The sequence below is a fragment of the Taurulus bubalis genome (genome assembly GCF_910589615.1).
Source record: "Taurulus bubalis genome assembly, chromosome: 2".
NCBI classification, from domain to species: Eukaryota; Metazoa; Chordata; class Actinopteri; order Perciformes; family Cottidae; genus Taurulus; species Taurulus bubalis.
The window spans coordinates 41,476,116-41,495,395 of NC_136590.1; the positions used below are offsets into that span (position 1 = coordinate 41,476,116).

General features: G+C 45.2%; 1 protein-coding gene across 1 annotated transcript in view; it reads right to left on the reverse strand.

Annotated features, from left to right (window-relative positions):
- Nucleotides 1-2,455: 2,455 nt before the first annotated feature.
- Nucleotides 2,456-19,280, reverse strand: part of cxadr (CXADR Ig-like cell adhesion molecule) — a 32,670-nt gene continuing 15,845 nt past the window's right edge. The window contains exons 2-7 of the mRNA XM_079237665.1: nt 14,102-14,271; nt 9,917-10,121; nt 6,399-6,554; nt 6,147-6,269; nt 4,099-4,237; nt 2,456-3,109 (exon numbers count right to left, since the gene is read on the reverse strand). Of these exons, the coding sequence (XP_079093791.1) occupies nt 2,824-3,109; nt 4,099-4,237; nt 6,147-6,269; nt 6,399-6,554; nt 9,917-10,121; nt 14,102-14,271 (1,079 nt within the window). The 3' untranslated portion in view covers nt 2,456-2,823. The remainder of the gene's footprint in view (nt 3,110-4,098; nt 4,238-6,146; nt 6,270-6,398; nt 6,555-9,916; nt 10,122-14,101; nt 14,272-19,280) is intronic.

Genomic DNA, 19,280 nt, shown 5'->3' on the forward strand with positions numbered 1-19,280 from the left:
GATTAAAATTGATCGGTCAAAAAGCTGCAGGAAGCAGAGTCCCCTGGAAAGCACGCGCCACTGGAGAGAAGAGAGATTTAGTCTTATCCATCAAGTCAACTAAGACTCTTGCTGCTCCAGTAAACAAACAAACAAACAAACAAACAGACAGACAGGGGCTGGCTATGCTATCTTGATTTCATGGACTTTTATTATTTAAAAAAATACAGCACAAAAAAAATACACAAAAGAAAAACAAAAGGAAAAAAATGGTTTTCACACGGTGTGCAAACCTCAAAAGGAGATCTTCATACAATATTAGTACGCCGATTTCAAAGCTACAGTTAATATTTGTTAGTAGTTAATGTTCTGAGCTCATGAAGGGGACAGACGGGACCGTCCCCCTGAGAGCTCTGTACAGTTTGTCAGCAGGTGAAAGTCTAACTAGAATTCTACGGGGGCCCATCCTGACAGCAACACCCTTCATGTACAGTACACTCGCTCCCACACAGACACACACACACAACCAACACACAATAGTGTTTAAGAGGAATTGACAGATGTTTTTTCTTTGTCTCGGCAGGTCCGGGTCTCACTTTCCTTGATGTTAGAATATAGGTGCGACCACAAATCTGCCAGGAAGTACAGGGCCCGAGATGTTCCAACATCTGTCACCTCCCCTTAGATCCCAGAATCCACACAAAAAAAGACTTACAGCGCACGCACACACACACACACACAATGCCAGGCGTTTGCACTCACAGCCTTCATACTGTACTAACCAGAGCCCCACACCGCCCCTCTTCTGTTTTAGATATAGACTTGCCAAGCACAGCACGGCAGAGCATACATATACATAAACATCTTTATATCATTCGACGGTGTTGTGATTAGATAGGGTTACTTCGACAGGATATTTATACACACAGCCAGAAACATTAGAATTATTTTCTTTAAAGCACATACATTTACTTAATTGAATAGAAAAGAAAATTTAAAAAAAACCATGACGTCATGTTTAGGAATACAAAATAAAAAGCTTTAAGACAGTGATAGAGGTTTCGTTACGCTATGGGGGAAGTTGTATGCGGTGCAGGAAGTCCTGGACTTGGAAGTGACCGAGGCAACAGAAAGCCATCGGTAGGCCCACTGTGTACCGATTATTCTATGGTTAGTGGCTGCGGGTCATCCGGGAGGATGCTGCTGCACACAATGGTGAAGGTGCTACAACACAACTCAACTGGGGCGACAAGGCACAATAGAAGTGATTAGAATCCAGCTGTGAGGGCTTTGCAGAGGTGAACTGAGGGGAGGCGTGTAAGGCTGAGTAGAATAAGGCGTCGGAGCAAAAATAAACCGTTCGCCCACTCCAAGTATTCATACTGTTTTTTGTTGTTATTGTTGTGTTTGATGAGACGTTGGGCTTCCACATTTTTCTTTGCAAACAATGGAAGAATGAGCGCGGTTTACGAGCAGAATAACCCACAAACTGCAAGGACAGACCGATGGACATGTACGTTATCCAGCACAATGAGCTCAAACCGAAGTGGTAGAAGAGTGGAATCGGAGCGGCACAGTTCAGCGTGCTACGGCTTCTCTCATTTGTTCCCCCTTGTGGCCTTCGTGTAGGCCGGCTTCACATCCTTCATTTAAAAAAGTCCAATTAACGCTACAGAAGCCATGACGGGTTTCACATGGACAACAGAGAAGGTTAATCAAGATATCGGCTCCTCGTAATGCGACTGCAAATGAGGAGGATTACATATGCCGGACATCTGAGGCGGGGGGGGACTGATGATGAATTAAGACCCGGTGCTCTTGTCCTGCTAGTGTGTGTCAGGGGAGGTCACAGGGGTCAGGGGCCTGTTGATCGTCAAACACAATCAAAGCAGATTGCTCAGTGAACCCCTGCTGTCCGGCTGCCCCCCCTACATGCTACCTCCTCTAAAAAGGAGGAATGGCGGTCTTTTATTGTTTTTTTTAAAGCTCGGTCAAGAGGCAATAATCCACCCAATCACAAGGCGTAGTGGCCTGAGCCTCCCCCTCACCGCCGGCCAATCCTGTCCACGTCAGCCCCCTCCTCCAAACCCAGACTGGACAATTCAAACAGCAAACGGTTCAACAGAAAACCCGCTGACCTAAATAGACAATGTTTTTCAACTCAGTCAAAGGACTATTTAAAAAAAAAATAAAAAATCTGTGAATGTCCTAATAAGTCTGTCTTACAGGTTTTCCAAAAGGTCAGATAAAAGTTTAAAAATAAATTCATGGAATTAAAAAATGTCAGAAACAAGCAGAGACTGGATTGCCTGACAGACCATATGTAGGCGTTAAAAGAAGAGAAATGAACTACACATCTCCCATACTCCCATTCACAAACATACACTTATATTCACATACACACATTCAGCTGCAGGTTTCTACAGACATGCATGCATACAGCTGTATAGCTGGCCACTTTGGGGCCCGGGTCTGTTTTGAACATACACTGGCTCTACAACAAGGGCCGTCTATAGTAAAAAAGAAAAAGAAAAACATGCATTCACTTATGTACAATATCATTTGTATATTGAGCATTCTGCTTTATAGCCACACCTATTAATGTTTCAGTGAGAAAGTCCAGGAAGATAAATTCATAGAAGTTTTTTGTATTTGATAAAAAGTTAATGTGCTCTGTAATGATTCCAGTAGAACTCGATTTCTCTTCTCAGTACCGCGGCAGAACCTTCAGAAGGGCAGTATACTCCCATTTGTAAATAACGAGGAGCTAAAAGTCAGGCGAGTCAGCCCATCCCAGCTCCGTCTTCATTGGCTTGTGTCCTACTCCTTTCCGAAGAGGACCGGCTAGACGATGGAGCCCTCCCTGTTCTGGGCCGGGATCATGACGGCGATGCCCCCCATGCGGCTGAGGTTGGGGCCGGCCATCCTGGCAACGGCGTTGGGCGGAGGCAGAGGGGCGTGGCTCGGAGGCCTGTCAAAATCCTCTGACGAGGGGATCTTGTCGTACTGGGGCTTCAGGGCGTACTCGTGCAGGTTGGAGGGCGACATGGAGCCCAGGGAGGAGCGCTGGCTGCCCACGGTGAAGCTGCGCGCCGTTGAGACGCGACTCTTCGGAGGGGGCACGTCCTCTCTGAGAAGAAACAGACAGCAGCACATTTAGACAAAAAGACGAGACCGTAAACTCACTTTCACAAGCAAGAGATTTTTAATATGCAACATGATTATCGAAGGGGCTATAAATCAGAATGAAGTTGTCTGCCACACATACAGGTATCGAAAGACTGGATCGTCTGGCACTTGCCGCCCACAGTGAGGAAAACAATGAATGCTTAAGGAGTCTGCAGGAGTCATTTCAAGAGCGAAACATGACTCGACTCAATAAAGAGGGACAAATAATTAGAGTTGGCCCGTTTGATTGGTTGGGGCAGTGTCTGCGCTGCTCAGCCACACTGACTGTGTAATAGCCTGTAGAGATTGAGCCGAGCAACCAAGTACAGCTATGCCCTCTCCTCCCTCTGCCACCACATTAACTAATAAGCAGCAATAATCCAGTTAAATGCTCAATCAAACGGAGCCCGAGGGGCTGGGGCTTGTTTAGTCCGCAGCTTGGTGCTGTGTGTGTGTGTGTGTGTGTGTCTGTATACGAGACAGGACCAGTGGTCTAATCCTCTTTGTCCTACAGCGCGAGTGTCACATTGTGGTCTTGGACAGATTCAGTCCGCAGCAGAGTGATAGTAAGCCCAGGGGTTGTACAGAGCTCGTGGGCTGGCTGGGGAGGGGAGAGTGGGGGGCAGCCAGCAGCAGACATGACACAGGATGCACAGAGCAAACAAAGCTTTCAAACTGATTACCACAGCTGTTTATTTGAGGAGGGGTAAAGAGAAGAAAAACGCTGATGGAGAAAAAACATTTTCATGGCTGTTGAGGTGTGTCACAGGTAAAACTACATGGCGAGCTGTGAGTAATTATCACATGCAACCTATGGCTTTTGTTATGCATACATTTAATCCAGTATTATACAACCAGAGACACATTTCTCAATATACAGCAAAGACCACAGTGTTACAAAATACTCCTCCATCAAACCAAATTTCTCATTGATGTTTTTAGTGAATGTACCTTATCTCGTTGCAGATTTCCTTCTCGTACTTCTTCCTGTGACGGGCGCGGCAACAGCAGAAGAGGATGAAGGCAATGATGAGGAGGATCAGGAGCACAGCAATGATGGCTCCTGCGATGATGCCTGCAGTGTTGGGGGCTGGACACAAGGAGAAAAATAAAAAAGAGGGTTGGAAAGTTTGACAAATGTCATTTGGAAAGTAATTCAAACAAAGAACTTCAAATATACGGCAGAATTCTTTTCTAAGTGGTGCTTGCCTTTGACCACGCAGAAAGTGCTCATGATTCAACAATTTAGTGGCTGTTTTATAGCATCTAGCGCTAGACGCGATAAAACAGCACCTTTTTTTTATAGCAGAATTACCAATGTCACCTGAGAGATCGTCCTAGCACTAAAACACAAGTTAAACTTTAGAATCCATGCTCCTCCTGCAGGATGCTCCAGCAGTCGGCTCCAGCTGCCCCGTGCTCGTCTTCCTCCACTGGAGAAGCTGACACTGTCTGAATCCTGAACCTTTTTTCCACGGCACAATCAAATGCATCCCAGCTCTCTAAATGCAATGTTCAGTCGGCCTTCAGCGAGACGAGTGGCAGTGTTCCAACATGGTTCTCTTCTTAACTTCTTAAGTTTAGCGTAATAAACCTCATAATGTACTTGTTGGTGAGGAAATATTGAACACAACTGAGCTTCGGCTGCATGTGTGCTAGCAATGATGAATGAACCACCAGTACAGGAAGTGTACAACAATCCTAGATGCACACATCTTGAAAGTAAAATGTAAAACTGTGGAGTAATTTAGGAACACGTATTAAGGTGTTACATGCATAGCTTTCTAGCCACGCTAGGATATTATGAATCAGTCTGACGAGTTAAAATATATCTCATCTCAGGGGACATTGATAATGAACAAAAACGTCATCAGCAGCTTTGTCATTAGCAAAAATGCTAAACATTTGATGGTTCCAGCCTCATAAATATGACAATTTGCTGGTTTTACTTTTCTTAAAATGATACTAAATTGAATATCTTTAGGTTATGACTGTTGGTTGGATTAATCGAAACACTTGTAACAATACTTTGGTCCATAAGCAAATGCCTGAAAACTAGTGATGCACGGATTCCAGTGCAACGTCATTCGAATCTGCGTGAAGGCATAAATCATTCACACTCCACCTAGCCAGATCAATTATTTTCTCATATTTATAGACCCGCACTAGCATGGACATTTCACTTCCCCTCTACTAGTTCCTGGAGGCCATGCTGCCCCTTTAAATTATATATTAGTGATGTATAAGTGTTTTCTCTAGCGATTTACTTTAACGATTAGACTTTAGTGATGCTTTCAGTAATTGTAAACGTCTCCATGCACGCAGCTGAGTCACTGCTTCATAAAATCGTGGGACGTTGAAGAGGCAAAACAAACTGTAGGTATAAGCTCGACAGAGGAAACAACTCAACTTTAAACTTCTGAAATTACCACTAAAGTTACTCTGCTGTTCCATGTGAGTAATTGCACACAGCGTCTCTCAGACGTCTGCTGCGGAGCAGCTGTTCCGCTCTGTTCACATTTTAGAAAATGTTAATATTTAGCTTATTAATGATGTTATATTTCATACCCGTGCAAACCATCCACTATGAATCCGAATTTGGAATGACATAATGGAGATAACTGCATCTTGACTGCAAACCGTCATTAGTTCCCCCATCTGTCTCTGTTTTCCGCATGTTACGCTAATATTTAACACATTATACCTTCAACAAGCATGCTCCTGTCTCATTCTGAGCATTTAGCCTGTAAGTGCTGCTGTGATACGTACAACCTCACAGAGCAGCTAGCATGACTCTAGGTCTGGTTCTCGAGATTACCTCATGATACACATTTGTTAATATGTATATTTTGATCACATGGATACATAACCATAGTCTAGGATCAAATGCTGAGGGGAAGAAGAAAGGCTTCCATATTAGACTTCTATGAAGTACGGCAAACTGTACAAATACATTATCCATCACCAGTGCTTCAAGGTGAAGTTAGTTGGGCACTCACGAGGCGTCACGTTGAGATACAGTATGCATTCCTCAGCGCCGACACGGTTCCTGGCAGTACAGCGGTAGGTGCCAGATGCGCTGGCAGATGCGTTCCTCACGTTAATGGTGCCTCCCACTGGATCTGTCGTGGAGGGCAGAGAACACATCAATGAAGAGTTGACAGAGGGAAACGGAAAGGGACAGAAAGCGCGTGGGAGCTGAGCACACCGAGTGCTATTTGTTTGTGAGAGTTTGTGAGAGAGTCCATTACCCATCACAGCTGAGCTGGGCAGCAGCTTGCCGTCGCTGGTCTTCTCCCAGCTGTATTGCAGCGGGTTGGTGCCCTCGTTAGATATGCACCTCAGCACTATGTCTTTGCCTTCCTGCATGGGGCCTTCGGCGTAGCACCTGGGCTTGGATGGCTTCACTGTGGAGAGAGGAGGAATGGAGAGTGTTGGAGGGAGGTGAAAAACAGACACAACCAGGTGGCCACCTGGCATTAGCTCAGAACAACACGGTCCCTCTGCCTGGCGCCACAAACACTTTTATCCTTCGAATATTTTCATGTTGTGGGCAAGTTGTGTAGTTTGTGTATTGTGTCTTCCTAAAGTTCATTTCCTCCGTAGCAGCAGTCATCAGCGTAATGAGAGCAGTAATCAGAGTAATTGATACAGATGCTGTCATTACAGGAGCCGTCACTCAGGATAACCACGAGCAAGACGGGAGTCACAAACGCGCACGTGCAGTTCAGTGTTGAAGGATGGAGCCCAGCTTTTCGGTTTTAAAGCCGACCGTGTGGGATCACTCCTCGGTCAGTCAGAGCGCTGGCGGGAGATGAGATGGGGGGGGGGATTCAAAAACAAACAGAGCTTCAAATTAAAAGCAGACCGAGTCCAACGAAACACAGACACGCAGACAGACGGGCGAGGGAGAGAGAAAAGAGAAACGTTTCTGAGGCAGAAAGCAGAAAGCCGACATCCCGGTGCGGTAATAATGTGTTCTGTAACAACAAAACCCTGGAGTGGGGCTCTCCAGATCTGAACCAGGTGTCAGGCGGGAGGGGGAAGCTTAGCCGGCACAACCGTAAGGATTAACAGTAGACTGACAGTACCGAGCGCTCCTACTAATCCAATAAACACACAGGGGGTCAGGTTGGAGGGGGCTGGGGGAGAGCAAAAATTAAGCAAGCGTTGATGGACAGATGGTGAAGTGATGGGCGCCAAGGCTGAGCAGCTCCTAACTCACCGGCCCGCTCGTTGCTGCAGTTGTGTCACACCACTCACACAGCACACAGTAAATGTCAGAGAGCTGTGACAGTTCGACGTCTTTAAAAAAAAGAAGAAGGTGAAAGTCAACTCGACACGTCCGCGGGCCGTAACACGCAGGAGCTCCTCTTATTAGGGTCGCTGTTGGATGACCAGATTTATTTGTTTGAAAGATGGGGTCAAAGAGGAAGGTGACGGGGGGGCTGGAGGAGCGCGGAGCCGTACAGCTAACCTGGCTCTGGAAAACGAACAATGGGTTGGGATTTATGCGCTGCACAAGGCCGTCTTGTGGAAGAGATAAGCAGAATGGGATTGCTAGATTGTGGTTTTTTTCGTCGCAGTCAGGAGGCCAATTTAAAAGGAGTGATAGTTAAATGAGGAAGTGACATATCAGCGGCTCGTGGGCACTAAACCCTGGATGCGATGATGATCGCCTGGAACGTCAGGCAGGCAGAGCTAAAATGGCCGTTGAGAGTGAAGGTGGGCTCTCGTCAGAAACAGCTGACATGCCACAGGTGGGTACTCTCCTCCTGTTAACTTCAATGTCCCGGTGCAACCAGAAAAGAATACACAACGAGGGGACGCTACCCACCGCACAGTAGCCGGACACCATGCACACTGCAGGGGGCCGGCACGTGTGCATACCTGCATAATGTGACAAGCCACAGCTACTCCCGGGGTGTAAACGGAGGTGCGCTCATGTTTGTGCACACATACGCAGGCCCGTCTCCCCCGTTCCCGGGACCGTCCACCTTGTGACAAGATCGACCTGAAGGTAAAATGCAGAGCAGGCAACATGTCCTCCCCTCTCCTTGTCAATGTTTCCTTGCTAAGGACACCCCTGCTCCTTGGGGTCAATAGCTAGCAGCCTGTCAGCTCCTGTAGCCTCGAGCTATCTCTCTTTCTCTGTCTCGGGCACGCTAAAGCTTAAGACAACGGCATAACCGTAATAAAAGCTGAATTTGCATTTTAGTCACTTAGTTGATTCACTTATCCACAGCAGGATACGACGGACAAATTAAATGAAATCAAATCATATGATTACAGTACAAGAACCACTAGAACTCACATTTGACAGCAGATACTACTCTTTCCGTGGAGTTTTATTTTATCACAAATTAGAAAAGCATAAATGAGTGGAATTTATTAGAAACAATGGATACTATCTATCTATCTGGAATTTGTTTGTGCATCCCATTAGATTGTTACTGAACAATAATAGTTCACATACAAGCTCAGCCTATGCCGTTAGTTTAATTTTAGACTTTGGATGAAACGATCAACTTAAAACAATGAAATTAAGCATGAGAAACAAGTGACAGGTCAGCAGGGTTGCTGACCTCCGTCACTGGTGAGGAATGTGGAACTGTTGTAGGGAGGAAAAGCCGTCGCAGCAAAAGCGCAAGCATGTGTGTGAATCAGCGATGACTTCAGCGGGGATTCGTTTTTCAAGCTGCTTCTGGTCAGATCAATTTTATGTGAACCGGCCTCCCCACGGGCTTTGTCAGTGGCTCTTGTGTCAGCTGTATTCACGGTTAATGGTCAGATTATCTGTGGCCATTCATCTCTTTTAACAGAGAGCTGCTTTGTGGCGCCACAATGCAACTACTGAGAAACCTGTTTGCACTGCGCCAACCGGCTCGACCAGAAAGACGTAAGCTCCTGGAAAGCACTTTTGTGCACGATATCATGTAAACAAGAACAGCAGCCATTTTATGATCTGAGAAACTGTTCCGATAACAGCACAATGTGCGGCCTATCCCACAACACAGACAAGCGGTGCACTTGGCTTGTTTTTGCCGTATGCAAATGCCAGGCGGGTTTCAGGAGGCGATCCACTTTCGACATCATTTAGTCAGTTGACCGACCAGCGAGGCCACTCCACGCAAGTGTGTGTGTGTGTGTTTGCCTAGGGAGTGATTCATCTGACTTATACAACTCTGCTGTGTCACCCATCTCACCCTCTGCGCATAGACTCTATTTCTGAGGCTTGTACTTTATTTTTATTTATTTTTAAAGGCAGGCTTACATCGCACAGGCTGAAAACAATTTGTAATATTGCAGATTATTTTTTTACATTTGTCTGTATTATCTAGGATTTTTTTAATGTCTATATTGTTGTAGTTTTCACTTACTATTTTAGGAATATCGCTGATATTGTGAAATATCTGCAAACATGCAATTCATCTAAGAAAAAAAGAGAGCTGGCACTCTAATCATGTTGCTCATCAAGACTAAATATAGATCTAAATCTTGTCATGTAAAAATATCATTTTCGACATAATCACAGAGTGAACACAGAATTGTATCACAAAGGGGGCAATGCTCTGCAGCCCCTAGGAAGGTCATGCACTCGATTTGAGAAGGGATTACATCAAAACAGCCAGGGAGGGCAAAGGCCATGTGATTTAGAGCATTTCCTCTGTGTAGAGAGAAAGAATGTACCCTGTGAGGGAGAAAAAGAAAGAAAGGACTGCTAGCTAGCCTAACACCAGAGCGTGTTCAGTGGTTTTATTCCACTCACCCATGACGATCAGCAGCATCTTCCTGCTGCGGATACCGGGAGCCTTCTTCACTTTACACTGGTAAGTGCCCGAGTCCGACGACTTCAGCCCCGTCAGGTTGATGGAGGCGTCTCCGTTCTTGGGGTCGGCGGCGTTGAAGTGGACGCGGCCCCTCATCGGTTCGTAGTAGTCCTCGTAGGACCTGTCGCCCGAGTACAGGATCACCTGGATTGGAGAGGGTTCGAGTTAAGAGCTTTACATAATGTGATGCGCTGCTGAATCTGACTTATTGGTTTGCAAAAAATAAAACGTCCTCCTCAAAAACAAATAAGGCAACAGCCTTGAAATGACAGTTGTGTGCTTTCTGAAAAGAAGATAAGGCTTTGCTCACTGAACCAACCAAAATATATGGAATGAGAGAAAGCACCTCTCTTTTATCTCTGCAATGCCCTTCAGCCTGCTCCCCCCTTTCTGTACTTAACAAGGATGAAGGTGGAATAAACAAAGCGGCCACTGCAGAGCCAAATCAACACCTGCTGTGTCAACAAAGAACATTCATTTCTTGCAGACCTCCCCGAACCTTAACCACTACCAGCCTTATCCTTCCCCTTCCACCTACCTTAACCCAAACCAAGTCTTTATTTTACAACGTAAGGATTTGAGTTATGAGACATGCAATGTGACTGTAAATCAGTTGTAAATCAGATGCATGTCCCCACAAGACAAGGTAAAACGCTAGCCCACACAGACAGACACACAGTCTGGCTCTGGCAAGCAGCGAGGAAATGCCTAGAAATAAAGGCCAGGTGGAGCCAACAAGTAACCTCATAGCTCGTAGCTCGGGTGATGGAGGAGGGGAAAAACAATAAACACACGGAAAAGAACAAGGAGGGGAAAAGAATAGCAAACAACGATGAAAAGAGTTATCATTCTCTTTCATAGACACGGGCATATTCTTCCACATATCCATGGAGACAGTCATCAACAGGCGTTTCTGTGCCACGATCAACGCCCGGCATACGCACTGCAAATACCCCTGGGTAGAGAGGAGGAGGAGGAGGAGGAGGAGGAGGAAAAACTAAACATGGCAGGAGGAGATGAAGAATAATGAACCCATCAGAGGAGGCAGATCACTTGAAAAGGAAGCACGAGAGGAGCGAAAACAAAAGGGGAAAGAGGGAGTCTTTCTGGTGCGTCTCGAGCCAGTCGCCTTGCTGCACCATTTTTCAAACTGGAAGACTCGTTTCTGGAGTTGCGAGGCAGGCACGCTCGCCATGCTCATCTTGTTCGTATTAGCCATGTAAACAGGTAATGTAAGCTCAAATTCCACCTGGTTCTCAGGGGAGGGAAATCTATCCCTCTGACTTCACAGGGGATCAAAACATCAACAGCAATAACAGCAATATGGGAGATGAGACCACGGAGGAGAGGAAATTAAATTGGCCCGAGCTCAGCCAGACGAGACGCTCACTTGAGCTTCGACCACTTCACGGGAGGTGCTTACACACATTCACACACCAAAAAAAAAGATAACCTTGAGAATGATAAAAAAAAAATCCCATAAAGAGCCTGGGGAAAATGAAAAGGGCGAATGACTAGACAGACGGGGGCTGTGCTGCTTTCATAACAGGTAGGGCTGATCGCTGATACAGTCGCCACCTGGCCGGGACACGCTCAAGTGGACGGATCACGCTGCAGAGGTAACAGACCTCTATTGGCCGGGCTTCGTTTCATCAGACACATGTAAAGATGAGGTCATCATCATGTGATGCTGTTGCTCAGGCAGGGGAGAGGAAGAGGTGGGGAATCATTTGAGAGGCAAAGCAGGGAGCTGCGATACCTGTGTACTCTAAACAACCCGCCGAGCAGAAAGTGCAGCACTGTGTCTATTGCGCTCCCACGGAGGCTTTTGACTTGAATGAGGCGAAGCGCTGCTTTCACAGGAGCGGCTCCTCTCGGAAAACTGCTTTTCGCAAGGTTAAAGCAGAATCATCCAACCTGAGGACGGATCAAACGTCCTTCAACATTGAGGCTGGAGAGAAGGCAACTAAGGGTGGCCATTGTCATTCACGAGCATCACCGCTGTACAAACACACAATGCAATTTTGCGCCAAACCGTGTCAAGGCTTCGCGTCCAAATCCTCCGATACTTTGTCAACACGCACAAATTCCTGTCGCGATAAGTTCAGTAAACAAAAGGCTCTGCTGCAGAGCTGAAGGACAAAGGAGACAGGTTGTAGGATATGGGATAACGCGCTGCAGCAAATTCCTTTTCCTATTCACACCAGTCGGATTTGTTTTTCCTAATTGTTGTTCTCACAGTGGCGGCGAGCTCTCAGGGCACACCGTCCTTTCAGCTAGTCTGTGGCCAGGCCATGAGAGCCAGAATGCTAATGACTGTTACTGTCGGCATGCCTGGCATCTCTCATTCGAGCCCACCAAAGCAACGTGCGTTAGCTATGCCTCACCACCTGGACCCCTGATTATATGTGGGACCTGTCAGATGAAGGGGGCCGTCATTCCCCACCAGATACTGGATTGAATAATTACTTCTGATTGCGTCAATGCAAAAGACACTGGACCACATGGTTCATACATATCAATAAAGTTCTTAAAGCGAGGGTTACTTGCACATTCACGACACACAACCCATCTCCCTGCTCGCAAAAACAGGGCATCGAGTTCCCGGTCACATGACTCTGGACTGATCCTGTTGACTCGTTCTCCGAGAATTATCCGATAGTGGCTGTTGCTTTAAGAGGAGCCTGGATTTGCTCGTCTCGAGCCGTGTGAGCAAAGGTTCACCATGGTCTCATCTGGGAGCCTGTGGCTATAAAGTTTATCCGCCACTCTCATCTCCTTGTCTGATCTAGTAGCTTTGGTCCTCGTAGATCGGCCTTAATCCCATTTAACACTGTCACAACTATTAAAGCAACCCCATGGAATTAATATGCCGCTAATTATAAAAGAGTTCCCCGCGAGCTTGACTTCTTATCGGTAAAAGGCTATACGGATGTGAGCGTGTGTATATATAGCGAGCAGAATCTGATAGGTCAGGGAGAACAAATGCGTTCAGAGAGAGAAGTCTGACCCGTTTAAATTCCTACAAAAGGCTTTGGCAACATTAACTGGTGTACAGATGGACCTCGGCAAAATGGCACGTAATAGAGAAAATAAACAGTGCAACCAGATGCAATTTAGGAGCCGTTGATATATTTCTACAGCTGCGTTCAGAGGACCAACTGGGGAACCACCCACACTGAAGTATGTGCCGAGACAATGAAGAACAAGAACATTTACAATATTTCTTCACGACAACCATTGCTATACTGAGAATAACAACAGAATGTGAAACTCCACCTCCCCTCTCCCCTACTCCCGTTAATGATTCAGAGTACAAACAAAGTAGGTCAAAAACAAATAGGAGGATAATCGGTGTCTCCATGATGGCACAAGACCAGGAGTACAGCGCTCTACCTGGATGAGAGGATTGGTTGGGTCAGTGGACAGAGAGGGCAGTGGATGGATGACAGAGACAGAGAAACCCAATGATGAGCCGGTGACCTATTTCTAACATTCGGGCCAAAAAAAGCCTAAATCCACAGGATACAGGGGAATAAAAAGAGAGTGGAGGAGAGGGATGAGAAGGCTTTGTGACAGGTGGGGACGTAGAGAGCCACGGGAGAGGGTCACACCACTGAAACGCTCTGTAGCAAGAATCCGTGTCTATGGCTGTGAAAGCCCCGAGGGCATGTGGAGATCCTGTAGAGATGTGTAGTTCTCCCTTTCCATGGCCGAGGGCCATGCTGGAAAGGGAAGACAGAATAAAAAGGGCTCCCACTATGTGTCTGTGAGAACACTGCACACACAGGAAAAAAATGCTCAAAAGAAGTACACGAGGCTCAAATTACATTTGCCTTGACTGTAGCGCCTACGTTACACTGCAACACCTCAAGGAAGTACACGCCTCCTGCCAAACCACACAGACCCCACAAGAGAACAAACCACACACACTGCAAACAAATGAGGGACATGGATAAATAAAAGAATCAACGTATTGTTGAGTTGTGTGTAAAGAAGTTCTAAAGGTCTGTACTAAAAGGAGAGTCGATCAGACAGCAGATAACTGCCGACTGGACGGCCGTGTCACATCGTCGAAGTAAAACTGCATTTTCAAACGTTTGTGGGGGAACATCTGCACGTACCACTTTGTCCTCCTTCTGGTTGTCGGAGGACAGCAAGCTCCATTCAATATCCAGCGGGCCAGAATCTGCGGGGCCCAGAGTGAACTGGCAGTCCAGCTTCACGCTCTGACCGCTGGCCTTCTCTATGGATGTCGGCACCGAGGATGTGATCTCTAGACCGCAGGCCAAACCTGAACACACAAACACACAGAGAGAGAGGAAATTAATGCATATATATATAAATAATCAATTAAAATGAACACAGATGAGTCGCTGAAAATGTCTTAACCAATTCCAAAGTTCATTTGAGTTTTGGTTTTGCTAAAATCAACACCAGTCTGTTGTGAGACGATGAGCTAATGCTCAACAGTAGTGAGAGAGCTTGCTACAGGTCTGGTGGTGCCGACTGAAACTCTCTTTTTTAAAAGCATTAGGAACAGCCTCCTGCAGCACAATCCATTGTCAAGTGAGTAACAGCCTGCAACCCGATAGAAAACCTTTTATAACTGGCAACACTGCCTGCTGGGGAAGCTATTCAAGACTTTTGTTTGTTCGATTTTTTTTAATACGTTAAACTTTTTGGAGGAAACTCAAATCAATGCTTTAAGACTTTTGAAGACCTGCAGGCTCCCTGAATGCAGCGAGAGGCTCATCGATTGTGAAGCCAAGAGCGTCGCTGAACAGCGCTTCAATAGGTGGTGGGCCAGCTCAGACGGGGCACACTCTTTACACACAATCTCGTTTCGGCAGCCATAACAGTTTGTCCGTCCTGAGAGGAAATGAGCGAAAGCTCCGGCGACATGTTTAGCTGCAGAGAGCTTCAGAAACGAGAGAAACCTGTGATAAGACTGACACGCTTCAGGTTTTTACTTCTTTGTTGGTGCGTGAATGAATGAAGATACATTTTTAACATTGTGCAAAATGAAGACCACAGATTGTACATTCTTTTCTTCTTTTTTTGGGTTTGGTAATGGAAAATTCTGTCGCTTTTATTGAATTGAACAGAGTTGATGAAAATTGCTTCTCCTGACTTGCTTTACAGAAACATTCTCAGCCAGCAGTCGAATGTTTTGATTCAGGGAATGTGTCACTCATGAAATAAATATGCCTACATCTCATCTGAGAAGTAACTCTTAGAACATGCATAATGTAAATCACGCAGTGAAAAAAAAAAAAAAAAGAGACAGAAAGATGAGAACACAGCTTAGCTGAAGGAAGGATGATAATAATACAAAAAAATAAACTGTAGCCCATCAGCACAGTGGAGCAGACTCTTAAGCATTTATTCTTAGAACGAATAAACATAATTTCCTGGTGACATCAACTGGGTTAAGATTCTCCATTCAATAAGAGATTTAAGCCGCAGCACGGAACACAGTCCATAGAGAATGGAGTTGTCACATGCTGCCTCGACGCATTAAAATCCTTCTGACAGCCTGCCACCTTCCAGTCAGCGAGTGGGGGGAGAACAGCTTTATATAAAAAAAAAAACGAAAACACCACAATATGTTGCTGCTAAAAAGCATGCGTGTAAAATATACTTATCATGTCCCACAAATTACACCAATCGTGTGTAACTGAAATGTTCTGCTAATAATGAGAGAATTTCCCCACATAAAAAAGTATTTTTTTTTATGTTTTTTTATTTTTTACATCTGCATCTCATTTTGCAGCTTTTACTGCAACTGACAGATGGAGCCGACTGTGATAATTGGTGGAAAGGTAGACAAACCTTGCAACAGTACACACTTTGTTAGACTCTTTTCACTTCACTTCATTTCATAGAAAGGAAGAGATTACCTTGATTAAAAAGTTTCCGTAAAAGACGCGACAAAAAGAAAAAAAAGAAAGTGTATTAGACTGTGTACGAGTCTTCCAACCTTCCTGAGCACTCAATATAATCTACAAATAGTACGAGAAAGGTCAAGGTGACAGGTCATCAAGGATGCAACTTAAATTATGAAAATTGAAGTATTCCTTTCTGAGACTAAGAAGATTTGGCTAATTGTGTGAGGGACGTTTCTCAATCTTGGCCCCCGGAGGAAGACGGGCGCGAGCTACAGGTGGAGCTCCCTTAGATGGAGGTCTCATGTCCATCACCTCTGTTTCAGCCTCAAACCTCACTTCCCCCTGGGCTGCGCAAAGATAACTGAATGGAAAACACACCAGAGGCCTTCACACACACATAAAGAGTGACAATCTCAGTCACACCCACTATTGTTGCAGCCCGCGGTCTGTGAGCACTTGATATGGTTGCAAAGCACAAGCATAGTTTTATTCCCCATCCGCCGGCGCTGCAGCTGGTCGTTGCAGCCCACAGATTCTGACAGACGCCCTTGATGGGAGCGATCCATCGCCTTCAGCAGAAGCAGGAGAAACAGGAAGCGATACGGAGAGGACTGAGATACGTGTCTGTCACTGTCAAAGCGGAGACGCGGCTTGGCATCTGTATGACAGAAAGCTGTGTCAATTCATCAAGTACTTAAAAGGAGACGGGGCATAGTCACTGAGAAAGGGGAGAAAATGGCATTCGGTGAGAAAAAGTATTCAGCTCGAACAGTTTATCAGGGAGACTGGTTTCTCCAGTGTACCGGTTAAATCAATGCCGGACCTCTGAGGCCGTAGACAGCATTTGCTTGAGTTACAGTTCAGCCGGAGGCCTCTTCCTTTTAGCACCACACAAATGGGAGAAATAAATGTGCCATTTCAGGATATCATCCCTTGCACTGGCAAACAGATGCGTTGGCTTATAAACCTGCCCGTGTGGTGGCTCAGGTGACAGCAGTGCCAAGGCGAAGGAACATAAATACCACCAGTGTAATCTAAGCTTAATTCTACTTTCAATCAACAGACAGGAATCCTGCTTAATCCATCTACTGCGCGCATAAAGTCTTGGAGAGGAACTGTGGTAAATGCAAATGAGATAATTAGGTGAAAGCTGCAATTATAGTGATGCAGGCAAATGTTTCAAGGACCCTATTCTTAGTACGAGTGATTACATAAACACACATTTTCTGTTCAAGTTTGAACAGTTTGGATCCTCTCTTGAGAGAGATTTGTTCTCACTTGGTTTGAAGTGGGTGGGCTCTGCTGGGGGAAAAAAGTGATGTCAACTAAATGCGATGACAAGTGTGTGGTTGTTTTCTTATGTTTCCAGTGCTGTCAATTAAATCCGATTAAACCACACATCCTCTTGATGAGGCCGTTTAGCTGAGCTAAGCTTTTTGTGGAGCGTCAAACTCTTGTAAATAAAAACATGCATAGTTTTTATTTACAAGAGCTGCCTTTTTTATTCTAATAAAGTTAAACTTTGATTGTTGCTAATTTGGTCATTGTGTGCACTGCTGCTGTAATCCTGCAATTTCCCCACTGCGGGGCTAATAAAGTATTATCTTACGTTATCTTATATATTGAGGGTTAGATAAATGTGTTACAAGGTAGGAGTCAAAACATAAAAAACGATTAACAGAGCATTGTAGTAATATCATAACAAACATAACCCAGCTCGTAAATGTTCTGTGATCATCATCCTTAGCGATAAAGGCATTTTTTTTTACAATTCATGTAAAAACACCCAGATGGCATCCTTTCCATGAAACACAAATCACGATAATGGAGATACAAGCTCAGTAAAAAAAAAATTAAAAAAAAATCATTAATCATTTGAATAAAAAGTCAATGCAATTAGTCTGGTAAACAGGGCAGGAAGAAGGGAAATGAGTCCTAATAAGGATTATGTGACCAGGTAAGCCCAGATAGATCAGTGGGTGCCATCTGAAATGCCACATTAGAAACACCAAAGAAATAACGTAGAAAGTGTAAACTGACATGAATTCGTCCACACAAGCAATTTCTAAATTGACACCGCTGAAAACGTGGTTTTAAATGTTGCGTATTGAACATTTACTACCTAGTGTACAACCACCAAAGTGAAACAAAACCTGAAGTATTCATTCCCGCCCACTATAAAATCTGTGAGAACACAGGAAAGCTCTCACATAAAATAAACAAACTGAAAATTGTGTATTCATGTGGGACGCCATTACACATGAAAATATTTTTGACAAAGTGATTTTCAGGAGCTTTCTAAACACAAATGATCATAACTACATTACATTAATAATAACCCTGATCATAACTGATCTGGATATGGCAATTTAAAATGACTAAATGATGGCTAATAGTTGGCTGTAGAAACTCCCATTGCCATTAGCTTCTCGTAGTAGAATAACACAAATAACCCTGTAACCTGAGAGGAAAGCTGCTCAGTGTTAATCAGTAACTATCAGCAATCAACACACACTGTACTCACTGTGTGTGAACTCCAGGGCACAAATGATCTTACTGAGCTCAAAGTCTTTGAGCGCTCCATATCATTACTGGCCTTTATAGGGTGACCGTCAGTCCTTATTTAGAGTAATGGCCCCAGAGCTAAAGTAAACTGGCCTTCTTCCTCCGAGCTAATATAAATTGGATGATAAGAGAGACCATCATTACAGCTGAGGAAAACTATGACAAATAGACTGCTGGTAAATGCAGTCGCGCATTTACACCTCACACACATACAATTCCCCTTACACACACACACTTCTTGAACTGTGTTTGCTACAGTACAATGTGTCCTACTGTCTGCGTGTGTGTCCACGTAGTGGGGGAGCCAAGCAGCTAATTAAAAGTCTGTCTTAATAACGATTCATCACCGTCTGTGTCTCTTTCCCGCCAGTCTCCACCACAGTGTCTGACACAGCACATCCCAGCGTGGTTACTAGGAGACCGGGAATGAAAAAGAGGAATTTAGGGTGTCAGCGGGCTCCACCCAATACCCCCCACTGCCATTCACCCCCTCGGCACCCGCCCTGCCTGTCCATCCTCCTCTCCGACACACCCATGATTGTGGAGTGCCGGTCCCCTAGGTCTACAATTTTCTCCGGTCCTGCCGATTATAAACCCCCACCGCACACACCCCCTCCACCTTTGTCGGCATACAATGGGGAGCGAATCCCGTCTCCTGGCAACCAATCCCTCGGAGAAGGTTGCCGTGGCGCTTAAGAGACGGCATATATAAAAAGAGAGGGAGAGAGAGAGAGAGGGTATGTAGGTGGAGACACTAGGGAGAGTTATGAAAAGCAAAGTTAACGTTACTTCTCCATTAAAAAGCATTTGTGGAAGCGAACAAAGCAAAGCTCAGACGTGTCAAGGA